This window comes from Heterodontus francisci, chromosome 25, assembly GCF_036365525.1.
Source record: "Heterodontus francisci isolate sHetFra1 chromosome 25, sHetFra1.hap1, whole genome shotgun sequence".
Classification (NCBI taxonomy): domain Eukaryota; kingdom Metazoa; phylum Chordata; class Chondrichthyes; order Heterodontiformes; family Heterodontidae; genus Heterodontus; species Heterodontus francisci.
This window is the reverse complement of record NC_090395.1, coordinates 41806804-41826134: the sequence shown is the minus strand read 5'-3', so window position 1 is coordinate 41826134 and position 19331 is coordinate 41806804. Positions and strand designations below refer to the sequence as shown.

Below are 19331 nucleotides of genomic sequence, written 5' to 3'. Positions count from 1 at the left end.
AAATCATAAGGGGTCTGGACAGAGTAGATAAGGAGAAACTGTTTAGATTTAGATTTTTAGATACAGCATTGAAACAGGCCCTTCGGCCCACCGAGTCTGTGCTGACCATTAACCACCCATTTATACTAATCCTACACTAATCCCATATTCCTACCGCATCCTCACCTGTCTCTATATTCCCCTACCACCTACCTATACTAGGGGCAATTTATAATGGCCAATTAACCTATCAACCTGCAAGTCTTTTGGCTGTGGGAGGAAACCTGAGCACCCGAAGGAAACCCACGCAGACACAGGGAGAACTTGCAAACTCCACACAGGCAGTACCCAAAATTGAACCCGGGTCCCAGGAGCTGTGAGGTTGCGGTGCTAACCACTGCGCCACTGTGCCGCTGGAAGGATCACAAATCAGAGGACACCAATTTAAGATGATTGGCAAAAGAAGCAATGGCGACATGAGGAAAAGCTATTTTACGCAGCGAGTGGTTAGAATCTAGAATGCACTGCCTGAGAGTGTGGAGGAGGCAGATTCAATCATGGCGAATTGGTCAATTACCTAAAGAGAAAAAAGTTGCAGGGCTACGGGGAAAAGGCAGGGGAGTGGGACTCGGTGATTTGTTTTTGCGGAGAACTGGCACAGACAGAACAGGCCGAATGGCTGCCTGTATAACCATTCTATGATTCTATGATCCTCAATTTCCTCACCCATAGCTGAAAACAACTCTCCAAACCCATTGGGCTGATTTTAGCCTTTATTGTTCATGGACAAAATATGAAATTTGGCATGAAATTTGGTCGGACTGCCCTTAATCCTGTGCCCTGTTGAGTTTTGTGGTGAGCATGTTTGGCTGGCTGGCTGGCAGAAGCTGCCATTCAGACTGTAGTGTTTGATCAGTTTGATTGCTTAAACCTCTGGGTGGAACTATAGAGCAGAAGGGGAATTGTGGGAGATTTCTGGAAGCTTCCGAGCAACAGTTTGAATCTGTCTCATAGACACAGGCTGCTGTTAAGACATGTGCTCCAATCTGTAAGATCCTTTATAGTTAATGTTATTGTGCTTTAAATGTTGGTTATTTAACAGAGTGTGATATCTGCATTGCTGAGAGTTAAATCGGATATCGAAGTTAAACCCAGCGTAAACACAACACAGACCAACAAAAGATAGGGGAGATGGAGACATTCTCCATGCAATTTCATGTTAAGCAAATGTGCAGGATGTCCATTGTAAAGCACAACAAGTGTAACTCAGGACGAAGAGGCCATGGGGCACTTCAAAGGCATGGACATGGACACGGACACTTTTGGAGAATTGTTTTTCTTTATTTTAACCTGCATGCAATTAGGTTCACATGAGTTTTTGTGCCAATTGCTTTCCCAATGGCAAGAATGGAAGAAGGTGAATGACTTACAGAGAGATGCTAGGTAGACTGATTACATAATATCACCATACCCACCTTCTAGTATACACTCACCCACGTCTTTGATAGAGGTGAACATATCTCAGTTTGTTAGCTTTGTTCAATTGATAGTATTTTCACCTCTACGTTGGAAGGTTGTAAGTTCACTACCACCTTGAGCATAAAAAATAGGTTGACAATGGGGTAGTGCTGCATTGTCAGCCTGGATGAAAGATTAATCAAACCTCTTCGAGGTTTTGTAAAATATCCCATGACACTATTTAACGAAGAACATGGAGTTTTGCTGGTGTTCAAGCAAATGTTTTTCCCTCAACCAACACAGAAAGAAGCATATTAGCTGGTCATGTATTCTTTTGCTTCCTGTGAGGCAGATGAACTCTCTTAGATTTGCTTAACTGAGTGACTGAACTTAATCTATTGGTTGCAAAATAATTTGGGGCATCCAGAGGGCACACTGCTGTATTATAAATGTAAATACTTTCTTTCTTTGACAAGTCATTAGCATCTGCACAGAGTTTGTTCCCAAAAGAGGCAGGGATAACAGTGCCAATAGCATCACTAATATGTCTAAGTGTTTACTAACCATGTTGTTGGAATTCTGCTCAGAAACACCTTAATCCCAGTATGGTCTATATTCAGTGGCACTGAATAAAAGAAAGAAAAGGTACCTTGCAGCGAGCTTAGCATGTTTGAATGCGCCTACCAAGATGTCACTGGGCATTTTTTTTGTTCTTTCATTGGATGTGGGCATCACTGGCAAGGCTGGTATTTGTTGCCCAACCCTGATTGGCTTGCTAGCCCATTTCAGAGGACCATTAAGAGTCACCCACATTAGAGTCATAGAGTCATACAGCACAGAAACAGGCCGTTCAGCCCATCGTGTCTGTGCTGGCCATCAAGCACCTACCTAGTCTAATCCCATTTTCCAGCACTTGGCCCGTAGCTTTGTATGCTATGGTGTTTCAAGTGCTCATCTAAATACTTCTTAAATATAGAGTCGTAGAGTCATTGCTGTGGATCTGGAGTCACATGTAGGCCAGACCGGGTAAGGACGGCAGATTTCCTTCCCTCAAGAACAGTAGTGAACCAGATGGGTTTTTACGACAATCGATGATAGTTTCATGGCACCATTACTGAGACTAGCTTTCAATTCCCGATTGTTTTTTTTGTTAACTATTTGAATTTAAATTCCACCAGCTACCGTGGTGAGATTTGAACCCCTGTCCCCAGGGCATTAGCCTGGGCCTCTGGATTACTAGTTCTGTGACATTACCACTACGTCACCATCTCCCATCTGCAGGCTAAGATTTACATATCCAGCAACAATCATAGAAAACAGTCCATCCAAGTTCCAAGTCAGCAGAGAGCCAGAACAGAGCAGCACCATCTGCTGCAAGGACACCTACAGCTGCATGGGATTGGCACATTCAGGGCTAGATTTAGTCATGCCAGCAGGGCTCTGGGCACCGAGCCAAAAAGGTGAGTGGAACCCTGTCTTGGCCATTTGGAGACTGCCCCACCGCCACCCCACAACACCCTGGCACCGTGATCCCTGTCCCTTTTGAGGAGGGGAATCCCGCCTCCAAGAGCTGCTAGCTAATTAGAGGGCCAGCAGCTCAATAGTATCGGCAGCACCACCCAGAGCGGTGGCTACTGCCGGTACTACAGGAGGCCTGGGAGCAGGCCCAGTGCTGGAGCCCTGGATGAGAGGTGTGAGGTGTGGTCACTGGGGCCAGTCCACAGGTCGCAGGGAAGGGGGAAGGGATGCCCTTTGCCATCGGAAACCCTCCGTGGGCCACAGATTGCCCACAGAGGAGGCCCCTCCTCCAAGCCCGCAAAGAGGTTGCTTTGTTTCACTGGGCTTAATTCCAGCAGCGGCAAGAAGAGGCCTTTAAGTGGCCATGTTCGGTCTTTCCTGCCTCTGACATAATCGCATTGCGACGGGAAGATGACGGGCCCTCCAACCTCTGCCTTCCATCACAATTCTATGGGTCCCCTCACCTCCTAGCCCATCTCTGGGGGCCCATTAAATTCAGCCCCCAGTATCAGTACTAGTTAGCTACGCCTACTGATGGTTATGATTCCATGGAGCGGCACTACCTCCAGCAGCTATCAAACAAATATTCAGATGCTGGGTTGCTCTGAAAATCTATTCCTCTCAGTTACATTTTGCTTGCTTTCACTTGTCCTTACCAATCTATGCCAATCAGCTTTGTCAAAGGCTGATTATGAGTTTGGGTGCCTTTTTCAAATTTTGTAGTAGCTTTCACAATATTTGTTACATTTACCTTAAATTGATCCAGTCCCTTTAAATTTCACTTGGATGTAATTTTCCATTCTTGCCACTGGTGTGCTCAGAAAACCATTTGAATTTGCATTTTGACTGTGAGTGATTGTGGAATTTAGCTTATCCCAGAAATATGACTGCTATTGGCACTTTGCCATGCTGTCATGAGCTGCATTTGTTCTTAATCGTTGAGAATTGCCTTATGTCTGTAGATGAAGATTGCCCCCCTCTCTGTCAGGTGTAGGTACTACATATTTCAAATACTAAGTGTTCCTTAGACAGCGTTACAAAAGGGTTTTCAACATATGGAAAAGTAATATTAGCTGAGGTAAACAAATGTTTATTATATATATTCAATTTATTTTACTCTAACTTTATAGGTCTTGTGAGAACTGGTCTTAATATGGTTTTATCTCACCCAACTATTCTATTTGGCTAGATTCTAGTGTGCTTTAAGAATTTTGGATTGAATTGAATTTAGAGGTGAAAGTATAACTTGTGATTTTCTTTTTTTCTAGAAATAGGCAACGGGTCATTAATGGCTATTATCAACACAACATCCCATCAGCTGGCACAGGACTCAGACTGACATTCTCCCCCACTGCTCAAGAAAAACTTAGACATGCAGTCCAGGTTAGTGCCTCTGATAGTCACAGCATCACTACAACCTTGGAATCTCAAGCTAATAAATTATTGCACTTTAATAAATAACAAAATGTCCTTAAGATTCTAGGCACCAAAGTAAACCACTGAGACTGTCAAGTTTTATGCAGTGATATTTAGTGTTGCAAGCTTGGTTATTTCCTTCAAAGAAATGTAGATTTTAAAAGTATGTGGGCAGTGATAGAATTTAATGATCTCTTCAATCGTCCGTGCTGACTTTTTAATGCATTGACTATATGGCTGGCAGAGAATTACAATGAAGGAATAGTTAGGTTTAGATGCTATTTTTTATTTGTTCATGGGTTGTGGGCGTCACTGGCTAAACCAGCATTTATTGCCCATTGAAGGTATGGTGAGCTGCTGCCTTGAATCCCTGCAGTCCTTGGGCTGTAGATACATCCACAGTGCCTATAGGAAGGGAACTCCAGGATTTTGTCTCAGCGACAGTGAAGGAACAGATGATATTATTCCAATGCTGGATGATGTGTGGCTTGGAGAGGAACATGGTGGTGGTCCCATGCAACTGCTGCCCTTGCCCTTCTAGGTGGTAGATGTCATGGGTTTGGAAGGTGCTGTCTAAGGAGCCTTGGTGAGTCATGCAGTGCATCTTATAGATGGTATGCACTGCTGCCACTGTGCATCGGTGGTGAAGGGAGTGAATGTTGAAGGTGGTGAATGGGGTGCCAATCAAGCGGGCTGTTTTGTCCTGGCTGATGTCGAGCTTGAGTGTTGTTGGAGCTTCACCCATCCAGGCAAGTGGAGACTATTCCATCACACTCCTGACTTGTGCCTTGTAAATGGTGGAGAGGCATTGAGGAGTCAAGAGGTAAGTTATTCGCCCAGAATTCCCAGCCTCTGACCTGCTCTTGTTGCCACAGCATTTATGTGGCTGGTCTAGTTCAGTTTCTGGTCAATGATAACCCCGAGGATGTTGACAGTGGGGGATTCAGTGATGATAATGCCATTGAACATCAAGGGGAAATGGTTAGATTGTCTCTTGTTTGAGATAATAATTGCCTGGCACTTGTGTAGTGCCAATGTCACTTGTCACTTATCAGCCCAAGCCTAGATATTGTCCAGGTCTTGCTACATCTGGACATGGGCTGTTTCAGTATCTGAGCGAATGGTGCTGAACATTGTGCAATCAACAGCACACATTCCCACTTTTGACCTTATGATGGAGGGAAGGTCATTGCTGAAGCAACTAAAAATGTTTTTGCTCTGGTCTTGAGGCTTAAATTACTTCTGTAGGCCCCTGAAACTTTGCGTGAGACAGCGATAAAGACAGAGAGTGGGAGACCTTCCTCCTTGAAGTTCAATTGTATTATCTTCCAAATCTGTTCCGTGAGCACAGTTCAATTAACTCCAGGTTGGCCAGCAGGTTAGTCATGTGACTAGCTTTTTGCTTAACACAGCCTTGCTTGCGAGGTTTGTAGATTCCTCACAGCTTACCAGACACACTCAGTGGGAGGGTGGAATGCTGGCTGTTACACATTTAATGACTCTCAATATCTCTTGATCAACACTATTGACAAAACCCATCTGGCTGATTGAATTTGGGGGTACTCCCATTGTCTCTCCATGCCACTTTTAGAATGCAAATGTGCAGCCATGTTTTCAGTTACTGTTCTGTGGTCTTTTTGAAACAAGTTATCTTCAATGTTCAGTAAGCGTTCAAATAATAATGTGACATATGACGAAATTAATATGTCTCATTTTGGCAGGTGTGGTTTCTGTCACAATGTAATGGAACAAAAGCACAACGAGTGCTAATGGTTGTGGTGAAAGACCAGCCCTGTGATTGGCTGGCAGCTTATAGAGGCGGGATCCCTGTCTTTAAAGGGATGGGGATCCCGGCGTCGAGCTGTTAATTGGCCCAGTGCCACAGACCCGGACCCCAGTTAGGTGAGGCGGGGTCGCTGAGCTGGTTAGAAAATAAAATAATAAAAAGGGCCTTTTTATTATTACCCCTGTTAGGTGAGGTAGGGTTGGTGGGCTGGTCCAGAAGGCCCCAGCGATCGGGGAGGGAGAACGTGGACATTGAGTACAGTGGAGGGGTGTACAGGGAGGTGTTTTGTTTGCTGGCAGGGGCCCTACTTGGGCCACAGATTGCCCACGGAGGAGGGCCCCACCTTCAAGCCAACAGGGAGGTCGCCTTGTTTTACTGGGCGACCTCCCTGTCAGCGGTGGGGGAAGGAGGCCCGAAAGTGGCAGTTAATAGGCCTCTTAAGGGCCTCAGTTGACCTCTGGACGGGAAGGCTGTCGTCAGCTTATCCCACCCCCAACAAAATTGAGTTGCGACAGGGAGGCAACAGGCCCTCCTCACCCCCTCCCCTGCCTCCTTTTGCAATTCTATGGCGCCCCCCCCCCCCCCCGCCACCCCCACCTTCGAACCTCCTCAGGGCGGCTCATAAAATTCAGCCCACCATCTCTGCCTGTTCTGGATCATGCTCAGTGACTGAGTCTCTCTACCCTCCTGAAGTTCGACGTTGCATTCCAAATATATATCACAGGGATGCTTTCTGCTTGATGGATTGTGAGTGATATTATGTGCAACAGAAGTTGTACTTTGTACATGTTCTTGCCTGTTATACAAGAAACAGTTAGGCATTGTGTTTTTGCGGTCACAGATTATTTGCGAGGCAGAAACATTGCTTTTAACATAATGGGGCCAGCTTTATTTTCGTATGCCCTAATTTCAGGTGTAAACTGCATTAACTAGACCATGCATCGAGGCAGCAAGGAACCTGCACAAACCATAGCTAAATTTTGGCCTTAAGCTCTGTTCAAATTGGACCTTTGGGTGGATGTTGGAATTTGTTGTCTGAAGCAGACGAGAACTTCGTTAGAAATAAAGAAAGAAAATATGAAAGGGAAAAAAATGACATCGGTGCATTTCACAACCTCAGGACACATTGAAGTATTTTGGAAGTTGTTACGGCTGGGTGAAGGAGGGGTCTCAGGCTCCCCTCTTGCCCCTTTCCTGTTTTGGCTATAACAGGGTTTATTTTTTAAAACACAGTGACTTTTAGCTTACCACCTCAGTGAGCCTCTGCTCACTGCACTTTGATTCATTTGCAATTACAATTAATCAGACAAGTTTTCTTAGGTCTAAACAAGGAAGATGTAAGTTTATTAGCCTTAACACTCTAACTCGGTTAAAATTACTAAATTACATGACACAACCAGGCGAGCAGACATATGAGATAAACACACACACATGTAGATACAGAGGGGGAGAAAGAAATGGGAGGGCAGGGGTGTTGGAGTAGAGTTTATAATAAATGGAATTCAGTTACTGGGTGACAATGTCCTCAATTGAAGTTAAGATTTTGGAGTTCCCCTGGGGTCCATTGCACAATTTCAAGCTTGTTTCTCTGGTCCCAGAAGGCCAAAGATATGCTTTGTCTGTAGTTTTGAAATGTAGAAACTGCCACTGTGGTTTTCCTGGAACTTTGTTGGAGAGAGAGACAGAGAGGGAGAGAGAGACCTTCCTTCCCTTTCTGATCAAATTGCAGTGTCCTTGCTGTGTGCACAATTCAAAAAGACCCCAGTCTGGCAGCAGGTAGGTCATGTGACCCTCTCTTTGTGTGATACAGCAGCTTCTGGGAGGGTTGTTGATTTCAAAGCTTTCCAGACACACTTGGTAGGGGGTAGAGTTCTGGCTGTTACACAGACAAAGAAGGTTGATTATCACTATTGTCCAGACCAATCTTGTTCATTGAATCAGTGAGCATTCCCATTGTCTCTCAGAATGCAAATGTGCAACCACGTTTTCAGCTGTTCAGCTCCTTTTTTAAAAAACAAGTTATGTGCAATATCCAGTAAAAAAGGTTCAAGTAGTGTTCCATATGACAAAATTAATATGTTTCCATTTGGTAGGTGTGATTTCCATCGCAAAGTGTAGGGAACATGAACAGCCAATTTGCACACAGATAGGTCCCAATACTGTATGTGCAAAGGGGTGTGGGAATAGGCACAGTTCCATTTTTGCGGCTAGTGGGATTTGCTGAATTTTAAGTGCCCTGCATTCTCAGACACCTGGCGGGAAAGGGTCATGGGGTCAGGAGGGAAAACCTTTTTAAAAGGCACAAGGATAAGTTTTCTCAGGGCTTTTCTGGACTCTTCCTTTGTTTTGTTTAAATTTATGCTCACATTTAGCCTTTGAGATTTTGGGTGAAATTTTCCAAGGCTCTTTGATACCACCAGGGCCTCTTGCGGAAAGGGTGGCATATTTTGGAAAAACATGACTGCATTGTTTGTGGTTCTCCATCCATCTGATGAGCCAGCTATTGCATATGAGATCTTGATGATGATCCATGTGCCTTGTCCACAATTCAGGACAAATCTTTGTCAGCTTGGTTCAGTGGTAGTATCATTATCTGTGATTCAGTAGCTTGAGGGTTCAAGGACCACAATAGGGACTTGGCCGTTTCATCTAGCTGACACTCCCGATGAGTGTTGCTTTTTGCGAGGTGTTATTGATTGGACAGCCAACTGGCAAAAGTAATTTCCACAGATGCTGCCAGATCTGCTGAGTGATTCCAGCATTTCTTGTTTTATTTCAGATTTCCAGCATCCGCAGTATTTTGCTTTTATTATTATGGCAAAAGTAATTGCCTGACTGTGAATCATGGTCATCCTGAGGATGTGAAATACACTATATAAATGCAAGTTCTTCTGGTGTGGGGAGTGGCCAGGGCTGTACATTTAAAAAGATATCAGGTTGCATTTCAGTTCAGAAGCATATTAGAATGGATATGGATGGGAAGAACAAAATCTCCAAAAAAACCTCCTTCAGTCCAACTATAAATAGTATGTCTTAACCAATGCCTTTTGCGTATTTGAAATGGTTAGTATTTAAAGCTTGAGACCTCGAATAAGGACCACACCCTTGAAGAATCAATAGATTTTGGCAGGCAAAGGGCATTGTGCAGGGAAAGAATACAGTACAGCAGAAGAAAAATCTTTTTATGCAAAGATTTACTGTATTTGCATAAACATGTCTGTAAAATAGCACAACAATCATTTATGTACTTACTGTAATATTACTTATTCCTTTTGATATGTGAACTATGGTAAGACTCACAGGACTACAAGTAATATCCAAAGAAAATGTGCGTTTTTATTGTACTTTGTCTTGCTCATGGGAAGTGCAGTGTGGAAATGCAAAACGAAACTGGAGAGTTATAAATAATAAAACAATTTCAAAGACTGGTATACTTGCCTTCAACAAGATGGAGGAAAAAGTCACATGACATGCACCTTCTCTTGCCCAGAAATACACATTCATGTCTGCTAGAACTAAAACTTGTAAACCCTGTCTGCATTGAAATTGTAAACAGTTCATCACACTTGGATGTGAGCTACCACAAAAATTAACGAAAACAAAAGCACTCGGAGACACCCCATCTCTAGCTACAATCACGACAGTAAATGTGAAAATACCTCATCTTATCAAAATGAGCTGCAATCAGAAGCTATTGTATAGCCCCTCAGGAACTGAAACGTAAGCCACATGAGCAAAACTAACACTTAATGAGCTTTACCTTTTAAAGACAACTTTTATGGAGAGCAGAAAGAACATCAGAATATCAAGACATCAGCTAGAGGTCTCCAGACACAAAGAGAACATCGAAAGCCATCTTCAATTCCAGCATGAGGCTGAGAGAGAGCAATTCCAGCTAAGATAGTTGAACGTTGCTGAGACGAGTTGGCAATGAACTACAGCATAGAAATAAGAGAATGACTTTTAAACAACTCCTCCGCCTGTGAAAATTGAACTAAGAAATACCAACACTACCTTCGAACTGAAGTGTTGCCTGCCAGAAGCTTCAACATCCCACAAAATGCAGGACAAGCAGCAAACAGGTCTGCAACTTTAAAAACTTACCTTCCAAGAGGATTCCACAGGTTTTTTCCTGAAAACAGCAGGCTTTTACACCGTGAATTCTTAATGCCTCTTACCCTTTACCTTCTATCTATCTTTTCTTGTGTGAATGTGTGCGTTGTTGGTGTGATCATTTCAGGTGAATATTGTTTAATAAATCTCTGTTTTAAACCTACAAGAAAACCTGTCACTGTCTGTTTATTTGGCAAACAAAGCACAAGCTGAAATCTGTAGATCTAATTGCCATTGTTACAAGGAAATCAAGGTTGGGAAATGAATATTCCAGGGTACACAATATTTCAGAGAGACAGACAGAATGACAAAGGAGGAGGGGTAACCCTGATAGTAAAGGATGACATAAGGACATTAATAAGAAGGGATCTGGCCTCAGAAGATCATGAAGTAGAATCAGTTTGGGTGGAAATTAGGAATAGCAAGAGTCAGAAAACACTGGTGGGAGTAGGTTACAGGCCTCCTAACAGTAGTTATATTATTGGACAGAACATTCAATGGGAAATTATTGGAACGTGTAAAAAAAGGTAATGTACTAATTGTGGGAAACTTTAATCTGCATATAGATTGGGGCAATCAAATTGGCAACAGTGGTCTAGAAGATGAGTTTGTAGAATGTTTTTGTGACAGTTTCTTGGAGCAATACATTGTAGAACCGACCAGGGATAAAGCTATTTTATATCTCGTACTGTGTAATGAAGCAGGGTTAATAAGCAATGTAATCGTAAAAGATCCACTGGGAAATAGTGATCACAATACCATTGAATTTCATATTAAGTTTGAATGTGACACATTTCAATCAAAAAAAAGAATCTTAAACGTAACCAAAGCCAAGTACAAAGATATGAGGGGAGAACTGGCTAAGGTTAATTGGGTAAATTGACTGGAAGGTATGACAGTAAATGAACAGTAGGAAACATTTAAAAAAACAATTCAAAGGGTTCAACAAAAGTACATTCGTTCAAAAACAAAAACTCATAAGAAAGACCCATCTGTGGCTCACTCAGGAGGTTATGCCATGTATTAAGAAGAGGCTTACAATGTTGCCAGAAATCGTAGCAAGTCTGAGGATTGGGTTTTAGAAGCTAGCAAAGGGCCACCAAAAAGTTGATAAAAAGGGAAGAAATAGAATACGAGAGTAAACTAGCCAGCAATATAAAAACAGATTGTAAGAGCTTTTATAAGTACATAAAAAGGAAGAGAGTAGTTAAAGTAGACGTTGGTCCCTTAGAGGCAGAGACAGGAGAAATCAGCATGGGAAATGGGGAAATAGCAGAGGCATTGAACAAATATTTTGTGTCTGTCTTCACAGTAGAAGACACAAGTTCCATACCAGAAATAGTCAGTAACCTAGGGGCTAAAAAGAGTGAGGAAACTAAGGATATTGATATCAGCCAAGAAAAGTATTGGAGAAACTTGAGGGACTAAAATCTGACAAGTCCCCGGGATTAGGTCTCCTTCCTTCTAGGGTTCTAAAAGAGATATCTGAAGAGATAGTGGATGCGCTGACTATAATTTACCAGAATTTCCTAGATTCAGGAATGGTCCTGTCAGATTGGAAATCGGCGAATGTTACACCGCTTTTCAAAAAGGAGGTAGAGAGAAAACGGGGAACTACAGGCCAGTTAGTCTAACATCAGTAATCGGGAAGATACTGGAAAGTATTATTAAAGAGGTCTTAACATTGCACTTGGAAAAGCATAGTATGATTAGAAAAAGTCAGCATGGTTTTACTAAAGGGAGGTCCTGTTTGCCATATTTATTAGAGTTTTTTTGAGGATGTAACTGGTAGAGTAGATAAAGGGAAACCAGTAGATGTCGTATACCTGGATTTCCAAAAGGCATTCTATAAGGTGCCACACAAAAGGTTAATAGGCAAGGTAAGGGCTCATGGAGTTAGAGGTAATATATTCGCATGGATAGAGGACTGGTTAACAGACAGGAAGTTGAGAGTGGGCATTTTCAAGTTGGCAGGCAGTGAATAGTGGGTGCATTACCTCAAGGAGGGCAGAGAGGCTGTTAAATGACAGAATATTGAACAGCCTTAGCCAAAAGTACAAACATGAAAAAAACAGAAGGCAGGCACATGGTAAAAAAAAAGGTGAATGATGAAGCAAATAAAATAAAATAAAGAAAAGTAATGAAAATAAAAAAGGGCCAGTCATGTTCTGAAATTATTGAACTCAATTTTCAGTCCAGTAGGCTGTAGTGTGCCTAGTTGGTAACTAAGGTGCTGATCCTCGAGCTTGCATTGATGTTCACTGGAACACTGTAGTAAGCCCAGGACAGAGATCTGGACATGAGAGCAGTGGGGTGTGTTGAAATGGCAAGCAACAGGAAGCTCGGCATCGTGTTGTCGGACTGAGCGGAGGTGTTCCGCAAAGCGGTCACCCAATCTGTGTTTGATCTCCCCAATGTAGAGGATACTGCACTGTGAGCAACGAATACAGTATACTAAATTGAAAGAAGTACAAGTGAATCATTGCTTCACCTCAAAGGAGTGTTTGGGGTCTTGGATAGCAAGAAGAGGGGAGGTAAAAGGGCAGGTATTACACCACCTACGATTGCATGGGAAGGTGCCATGGGAAGGGGACATGGTGTTGGGAGTAATAGAGGAGTGGACCAGGATGTCGTGGAGGGAATTATCCTTTCGGAATGCTGACAAGGGAGGGGAGGAGAAGATGCGTTTGGTGGTAGCATCACGCTGGAGATGGCGGAAATGGCAGAGGATGATCCTTTGGATCTGGTGGCTGGTGGAGTGGAAAGTGAAGACAAGGGAGGGAGGGGAAGGGGTGAGGACAAAAGTGCGGGAAATGGGCCAGACACGGCTGAGGGCCCTGTCAGCCACAATCCTCAGGGAATCCTCGGTTGAAGAGAAAGGAAGACATATCAGAAGCGCTGTTGTGGAAGGTCCCTCCTTAAGGTTCCTGTCCCTCCTTAAGCCATGTCCCTGTAATTGTTATGATATCATACTGCTATATGTCTATCTGTGCCCTCAGCCCATCTGCTTTATTTGCTATACTGCTTGCATTGAAATAGATACCCTTGAGCTCTGCCAAACTCTTTTTTTTTTAAACTTTATAACCCTCATTTACTCTGTCTTCCAGACTCATCCATTAATTTTCTGCCTTCCATTTTCATTTCTGATTTTGTCCCAGCTGAATCTACCCTCAGGTCCCCACCCGCCTGCCAAACTAGTTTAAACCCTCCCCAACAGGACTAGCAAAACGTCCTGCAAGGAACTCAATCCCAGCTCTGTTCAGGTGCAACCTGTCTGGCCTGTACATGTCCCATCTCCCCCAGAACCAGTCCCAATGTCCCAGGAACCTAAAGCCTTCCCTCCTGCACCATCTTTCCAGCCACGCATTCACCTGTCTTATCCTTCTATTTCTATAGAGATTACTACTCTTGAGGTCCTGCTTGCTAATTTCTTACCCAGCTCCCTAAATTCTGACTGCAAGACCACATCCCTCTTTTTACTTATGTCGCTGTTTCCGATGTGGACTATAACTGCTGGTTGTTCACCTTTGCCCTTCAGGATGCTCTGCAGCCGCTCAGTGACATCCTTGACCCTGGCACCAGGGACGCAACACACCATCCTGAATTCACGTCTGCTACCACAGAAATGCCTGTCTGTTCCCCTGACTATTGAATCACCCACCTATCACGATGGCTCTTCCAGTCTTCCCTGTACCCCGCTCTGCAGCTGAGCCACCCTTGGTGCCATGGACTTGGCTGTGGCTGCACTCCCTGGGTGAAGCATCACTTTCCTCCAGTATTTAGAACTGAATACCTGTTGGAGAGTGAGATGCACACAGGGGTCTCCTGCACTACTTGCCTTATTCTTTTTGACTGCCTGGCAGTCACCCATTCCCTTTCTTCCTGCATACTCTTAAGCTGTGGGGTGACCACATCTATAATTGTGCCATTCACATAGCTCTCATCCTCATGAATGTACTGCAGTGTCGGCAGCTGCCGCTCAAGTTCCAAAACCCAGATGTGAAGCTACTGCAATTGACAACACTTGCTGCACAAATGGTTATCCAGGTACGGGAAGCATCTTGGAGCCCCTACATAGCACAGGAGTGCAATCTCGAAGTTGAAGCAACCCTGCCATTCCTTTATTTATTAGTCGACCATTTGCTGCTGCTAAAAAAAAAAATTATCAATACTACAACACCTTAGTGTGCAAGTACATAGCTCCCTGAAAGTGGCAACACAGGTAGACAGGGTGGTGAAGAAGACGTATGGCATGCTTGCCTTCATCGGCCAAGGCATTGAGTACAAGAGTTGGAATGTCATGTTACAGTTGTACATAACGTTGGTTAGGCCGCATTTGTAGTACTGTGTGCAGTTTTGGTCGTCGCACTACAGGAAAGATGTGATTAAGCTAGAGAGGGTGCAGAAAAGATTCACAAGGATGTTGCCTAGTTTGGAGGGCTTGAGTTATAAAGAGAGATTGGATAGGCTGGGTCTGTTTTCCCCAGAGCGAAGGAGGCTGAGAGGGTACATGATAGAGGTATATAAAATTATGAGAGGCATAGACAGGGTAGATAGCCAGAGTCTGTTTCCCATGGTAGGGTGACTAAAACTAGAGGGCATAGATTTAAGGTGAGAAGGAGGAGGTTTAAAGGGGATCAAACGGGTAAATTTTTCACACAAAGAATAGTGGGTGTCTGGAACGAGGTGGTGGAGGCAGGAACAGTAGCAACATTTAAGAGGCATCTGGACAGGTACTTGAATGAGCAAGGCATAGAGGGATATGGAATTAATGCAGATAGGTGGGATTAATATAGATAGGCATTAAGGTCGGCATGGAATCGGTGGGCCGAAGGGACTGTTTCTATGCTGTACAACTCGATGACTCTAATTATTAATAAAACTTTTCTTGGCCTTGATGTTAAGGGTAATAAGACCTAATACAGTGAGGAAGCATTGAGAAAAACCCCGAACACATAAAAAGCCATGACCCGGCCCCAGTTGACTCCATCGCGTAACGGCTCCTTGGTCACAACTGCAAAGTGCCCGCAGGAGATGTGCAGCTCGTAGTGCATCTGCAGAGCAATGTCAGCGAATTCCTGCTGGTACTGGCGCCCGAGACTGTCGCCCACCTCCCGGAGGACACGGATGAGCTTTCCTGGCGTCGATGGTGGGATCTGATGAATTGCTTTATTACCTGCACCCCCTTCCCCCACCCCCGCTTCCCCTTCCCAGTTCGCCCCACCCAGCTCACCCCCACGGCACCCTCTTCCTGCGCCCCCTTCCCAGCTCCCCCCGGCACCCCCTTCCCTCCACCCCTCCCTCTCGCACCCCCTCCTCCCACCAGCATCCACCTATCCCTGAGTAGGGGCCCGAACAACCCCACTGCCTTGTGGGCGTCTCGGGAGAGACTAAGGCTAAGGGAGTAAACCCTAACACAAAATCCGGAGCGCAACCCCGTAGGCGGTCATGTGTCACCTTTGGCATGTTTCTGGCAGTTCCTGCAGCCATACCGGTGCCAAACGTCATGCTCTGCACTCCTTTGGACCCCACCAGAAAGGGCGAGAGGGGATTTTGACACTTGGGCAACTCACAACCTCCACACATTCGCCCAGGCATGCGCCATGGAGAGGTCACTCCATAGTCGCCTCACAGCGACCGAAACAACACGGAATGCAGCAGTTACAGGTTATAAGTCCAGCTAAATTGGCATAGAGATTGGGTGCCACGGGTTGCCTTTGTCGGTGGGAGGGGTCATTGCACCTCACTGGACAGCTACCACCTGCCTCAAACCGGGCAGCCCCCGGTCAGTACGGTTCTAACCCGTCACAGTCCACCTGCTTCAATGGGTGCTTGGAGTTCAGGGTCAATGCCCGAAAAGCGGACTTCAACACCACACCAAACAGCACGAAAAAAGGAAAGAAGGTACCAGCCCTTCGTTTTGCAAGCTTGAACGTCAGAACTATGTGTCTTGGCCTATCGGAAGACCTTACACAAATCAACAATTCTCGGAAGACCGCCATCATTAACAACGAGCTCAGTAGACTCAATGTAGACATTGCAGCACTTCAGGAGACACGCCTGCCTGCGAGTGGCTCTCCAAGAGAGCAAGACTACACCTTCTTCTGGCAGGGTAGGGATCCTGAAGAACCAAGACATCATGGAGTGGGCTTCGCCATCAGAAACTCTTTGCTCAGCATGATAGAGCCACCTTCAATTGGCTCAGAACGCATACTGTCCATCCGACTGCTCACCACCTCAGGTCCAGTACACCTACTCAGCATCTATGCTCCAACAGTCTGCTCCCCACCTGAAGATAAAGACCAGTTCTACAAGGAACTCCGTAATATCATTAGTAGCATGCCCAATACCGAACACCTATTCCTGCTGGGGGACTTTAACACCAGGGTTGGGGCCGACCATGACTCATGGCCCTCCTGCCTCGGGCGCTATGGCATTGGGAGGATGAATGAGAATGAACAGAGACTGCTTGAGTTGTGTACCTATCATAACCTCTGCATCACCAACTCGTTCTTTCACACTAAACCCTGTCACCAGGTTTCTTGGAGGCACCCAAGATCACGTCGTTGGCACCAGCTGGACCTCATAGTCACAAGGCGAGACTCTTTAAACAGTGTTCAAATCACACGCAGCTTCCACAGTGCGGACTGCGACACTGGCCACTCCCTGGTGTGCAGCAAGGTTAGATTCAAACCAAAGAAGCTGCATCACTCCAAGCAGAAGGGCCCCCCGCGCATCAACACGAGCAGAATTTCTTATCCACAGCTGTTACAAAAATTTCTAAATTCACTTGAAAAAGCCCTTCAAAACACTCCCACAGGGGATGCAGAGACCAAGTGGACCCACATCAGAGACGCCATCTATGAGTCAGCCATGACCACCTATGGCAAATGTGTGAAGCGGAATGCAGACTGGTTTCAATCTCATTTTGAAGAGCTGGAACCTGTCATAGCCGCGAAGCGCATTGCACTGCTGAACTACAAAAAAGCCCCCAGCGAGTTAACATCTGTAGCACTTAAAACAGCCAGAAGCGCTGCACAAAGAACAGCCAGGCGCTGCGCAAATGACTACTGGCAACACCTATGCAGTCATATTCAGCTGGCCTCAGACACCGGAAACATCAGAGGAATGTATGATGGCATTAAGAGAACTTTTGGGCCAACCATCAAGAAGATTGCCCTCCTCAAATCAAAATCGGGGGACACAATCACTGACCAACGCAAGCAAATGGACCGCTGGGTTGAGCACTACCTAGAACTGTACTCCAGGGAGAATGCTGTCACTGAGACCGCCCTCAATGCAGCCCAGTCTCTGCCAATCATAGATAAGCTGGACGTATAGCCACCAAAATCGGAACTCAGTGATGCCATTGATTCTCTAGCCAGCGGAAAAGCCCCTGGGAAGGACAGCATTACTCCTGAAATAATCAAGAGTGCTAAGCCTGCCATACTCTCAGCACTCTACGAACTGCTTTGCCTGTGCTGGGACGAGGGAGCAGTACCACAGGACATGCGCGATGCCAATATCATCACCCTCTATAAAAACAAAGGTGACAGCTGTGACTGCAACAACTACCGTGGAATCTCCCTGCTCAGCATAGTGGGGAAAGTCTTCGCTCGAGTCGCTTTAAACAGGCTCCAGAAGCTGGCCGAGCGTGTCTACCCTGAGGCACAGTGTGGCTTTCGAGCAGAGAGATCGACCATTGACATGCTGTTCTCCCTTCGTCAGAGACAGGAGAAATGCCGCGAACAACAGATGCCCCTCTACGTTGCTTTCATTGATCTCACCAAAGCCTTTGACCTCGTCAGCAGACGTGGTCTCTTCAGACTACTAGAAAAGATCGGATGTCCACCAAAGCTACTAAGTATCATCACTTCATTCCATGACAATGTGAAAGACACAATTCAGCATCGCGGCGCCTCATCAGACCCCTTTCCTATCCTGAGTGGCGTGAAACAGGGCTGTGTTCTCGCACCTACACTGTTTGGGATTTTCTTCTCCCTGCTGCTCTCACATGCGTTCAAGTCTTCAGAAGAAGGAATTTTCTTCCACACAAGATCAGGTGGCAGGTTGTTCAACCTTGCCCGCCTAAGAGTGAAGACCAAAGTACGGAAAGTCCTCATCAGGGAACTTCTCTTTGCTGACGATGCTGCATTAACATCTCACACAGAAGAGTGTCTGCAGAGACTCATCGACAGGATTGCGATTGCCTGCAACGAATTTGGCCTAACCATCAGCCTCAAGAAAACAAACATCATGGGACAGGACGTCAGAAATGCCCCATCCATCAATATCGGCGACCACGCTCTGGAAGTGGTTCGAGAGTGCACCTACCTCGGCTCAACTATCACCAGTAACCTGTCTCTCGATGCAGAAATCAACAAGCGCATGGGAAAGGCTTCCACTGCTATGTCCAGACTGCCCAAGAGAGTGTGGGAAAATGGCGTACTGACACGGAACACAAAAGTCTGAGTGTATCAAGCCTGTGTCCTCTGTACCTTGCTCTACGGCAGCGAGGCCTGGACAACGTATGTCAGCCAAGAGCGATGTCTCAATTCATTCCATCTTCGCTGCCTCCGGAGAATCCTTGGCATCAGGTGGCAGGACCGTATCTCCAACACAGAAGTTCTCGAGGCGGCCAACATCCCCAGCTTATCCACACTACTGAGTCAGCGGCGCTTGAGATGGTTTGGCCATGTGAGCCGCATAGAAGATGGCAGGGTCCCCAAGGACACATTGTACAGCGAGCTCGCCACTGGTATCAGACCTACCGGCCGTCCATGTCTCCGCTTTAAATACGTCTGCAAATGCGACATGAAGTCCTGTAACATTGATTACAAGTCGTGGGAGTCATTTGCCAGCGATCGCCAGAGCTGGCGGGCAGCCATAAAGGCGGGGCTAAAGTGTGGCAAGTCGAAGAGACTTCGCAGTTGGCAGGAAAAAAGACAGAAGCGCAAGGGGAGAGCCAACTGTGTAACAGCCCCGACAACCATTTTTTTCTGCAGCACCTGTGGAAGAGTCTGTCACTCTAGTATTGGCCTTTATAGCCACTCCAGGCGCT

General features: G+C 45.4%; 1 protein-coding gene across 9 annotated transcripts in view; it reads left to right on the top strand.

The window, feature by feature from the left end:
* The window catches only part of LOC137383841 (neuron navigator 1-like), a 719754-nt gene that overhangs the window by 158871 nt on the left and 541552 nt on the right, over positions 1-19331 (top strand). For all 9 annotated transcript variants that reach the window (XM_068057140.1, XM_068057137.1, XM_068057136.1 and 6 more), the window contains one exon: positions 4224-4338. In XM_068057140.1, coding sequence (XP_067913241.1) covers positions 4328-4338 — 11 coding nt within the window. In that variant the 5' untranslated portion in view covers positions 4224-4327. The remainder of the gene's footprint in view (positions 1-4223; positions 4339-19331) is intronic.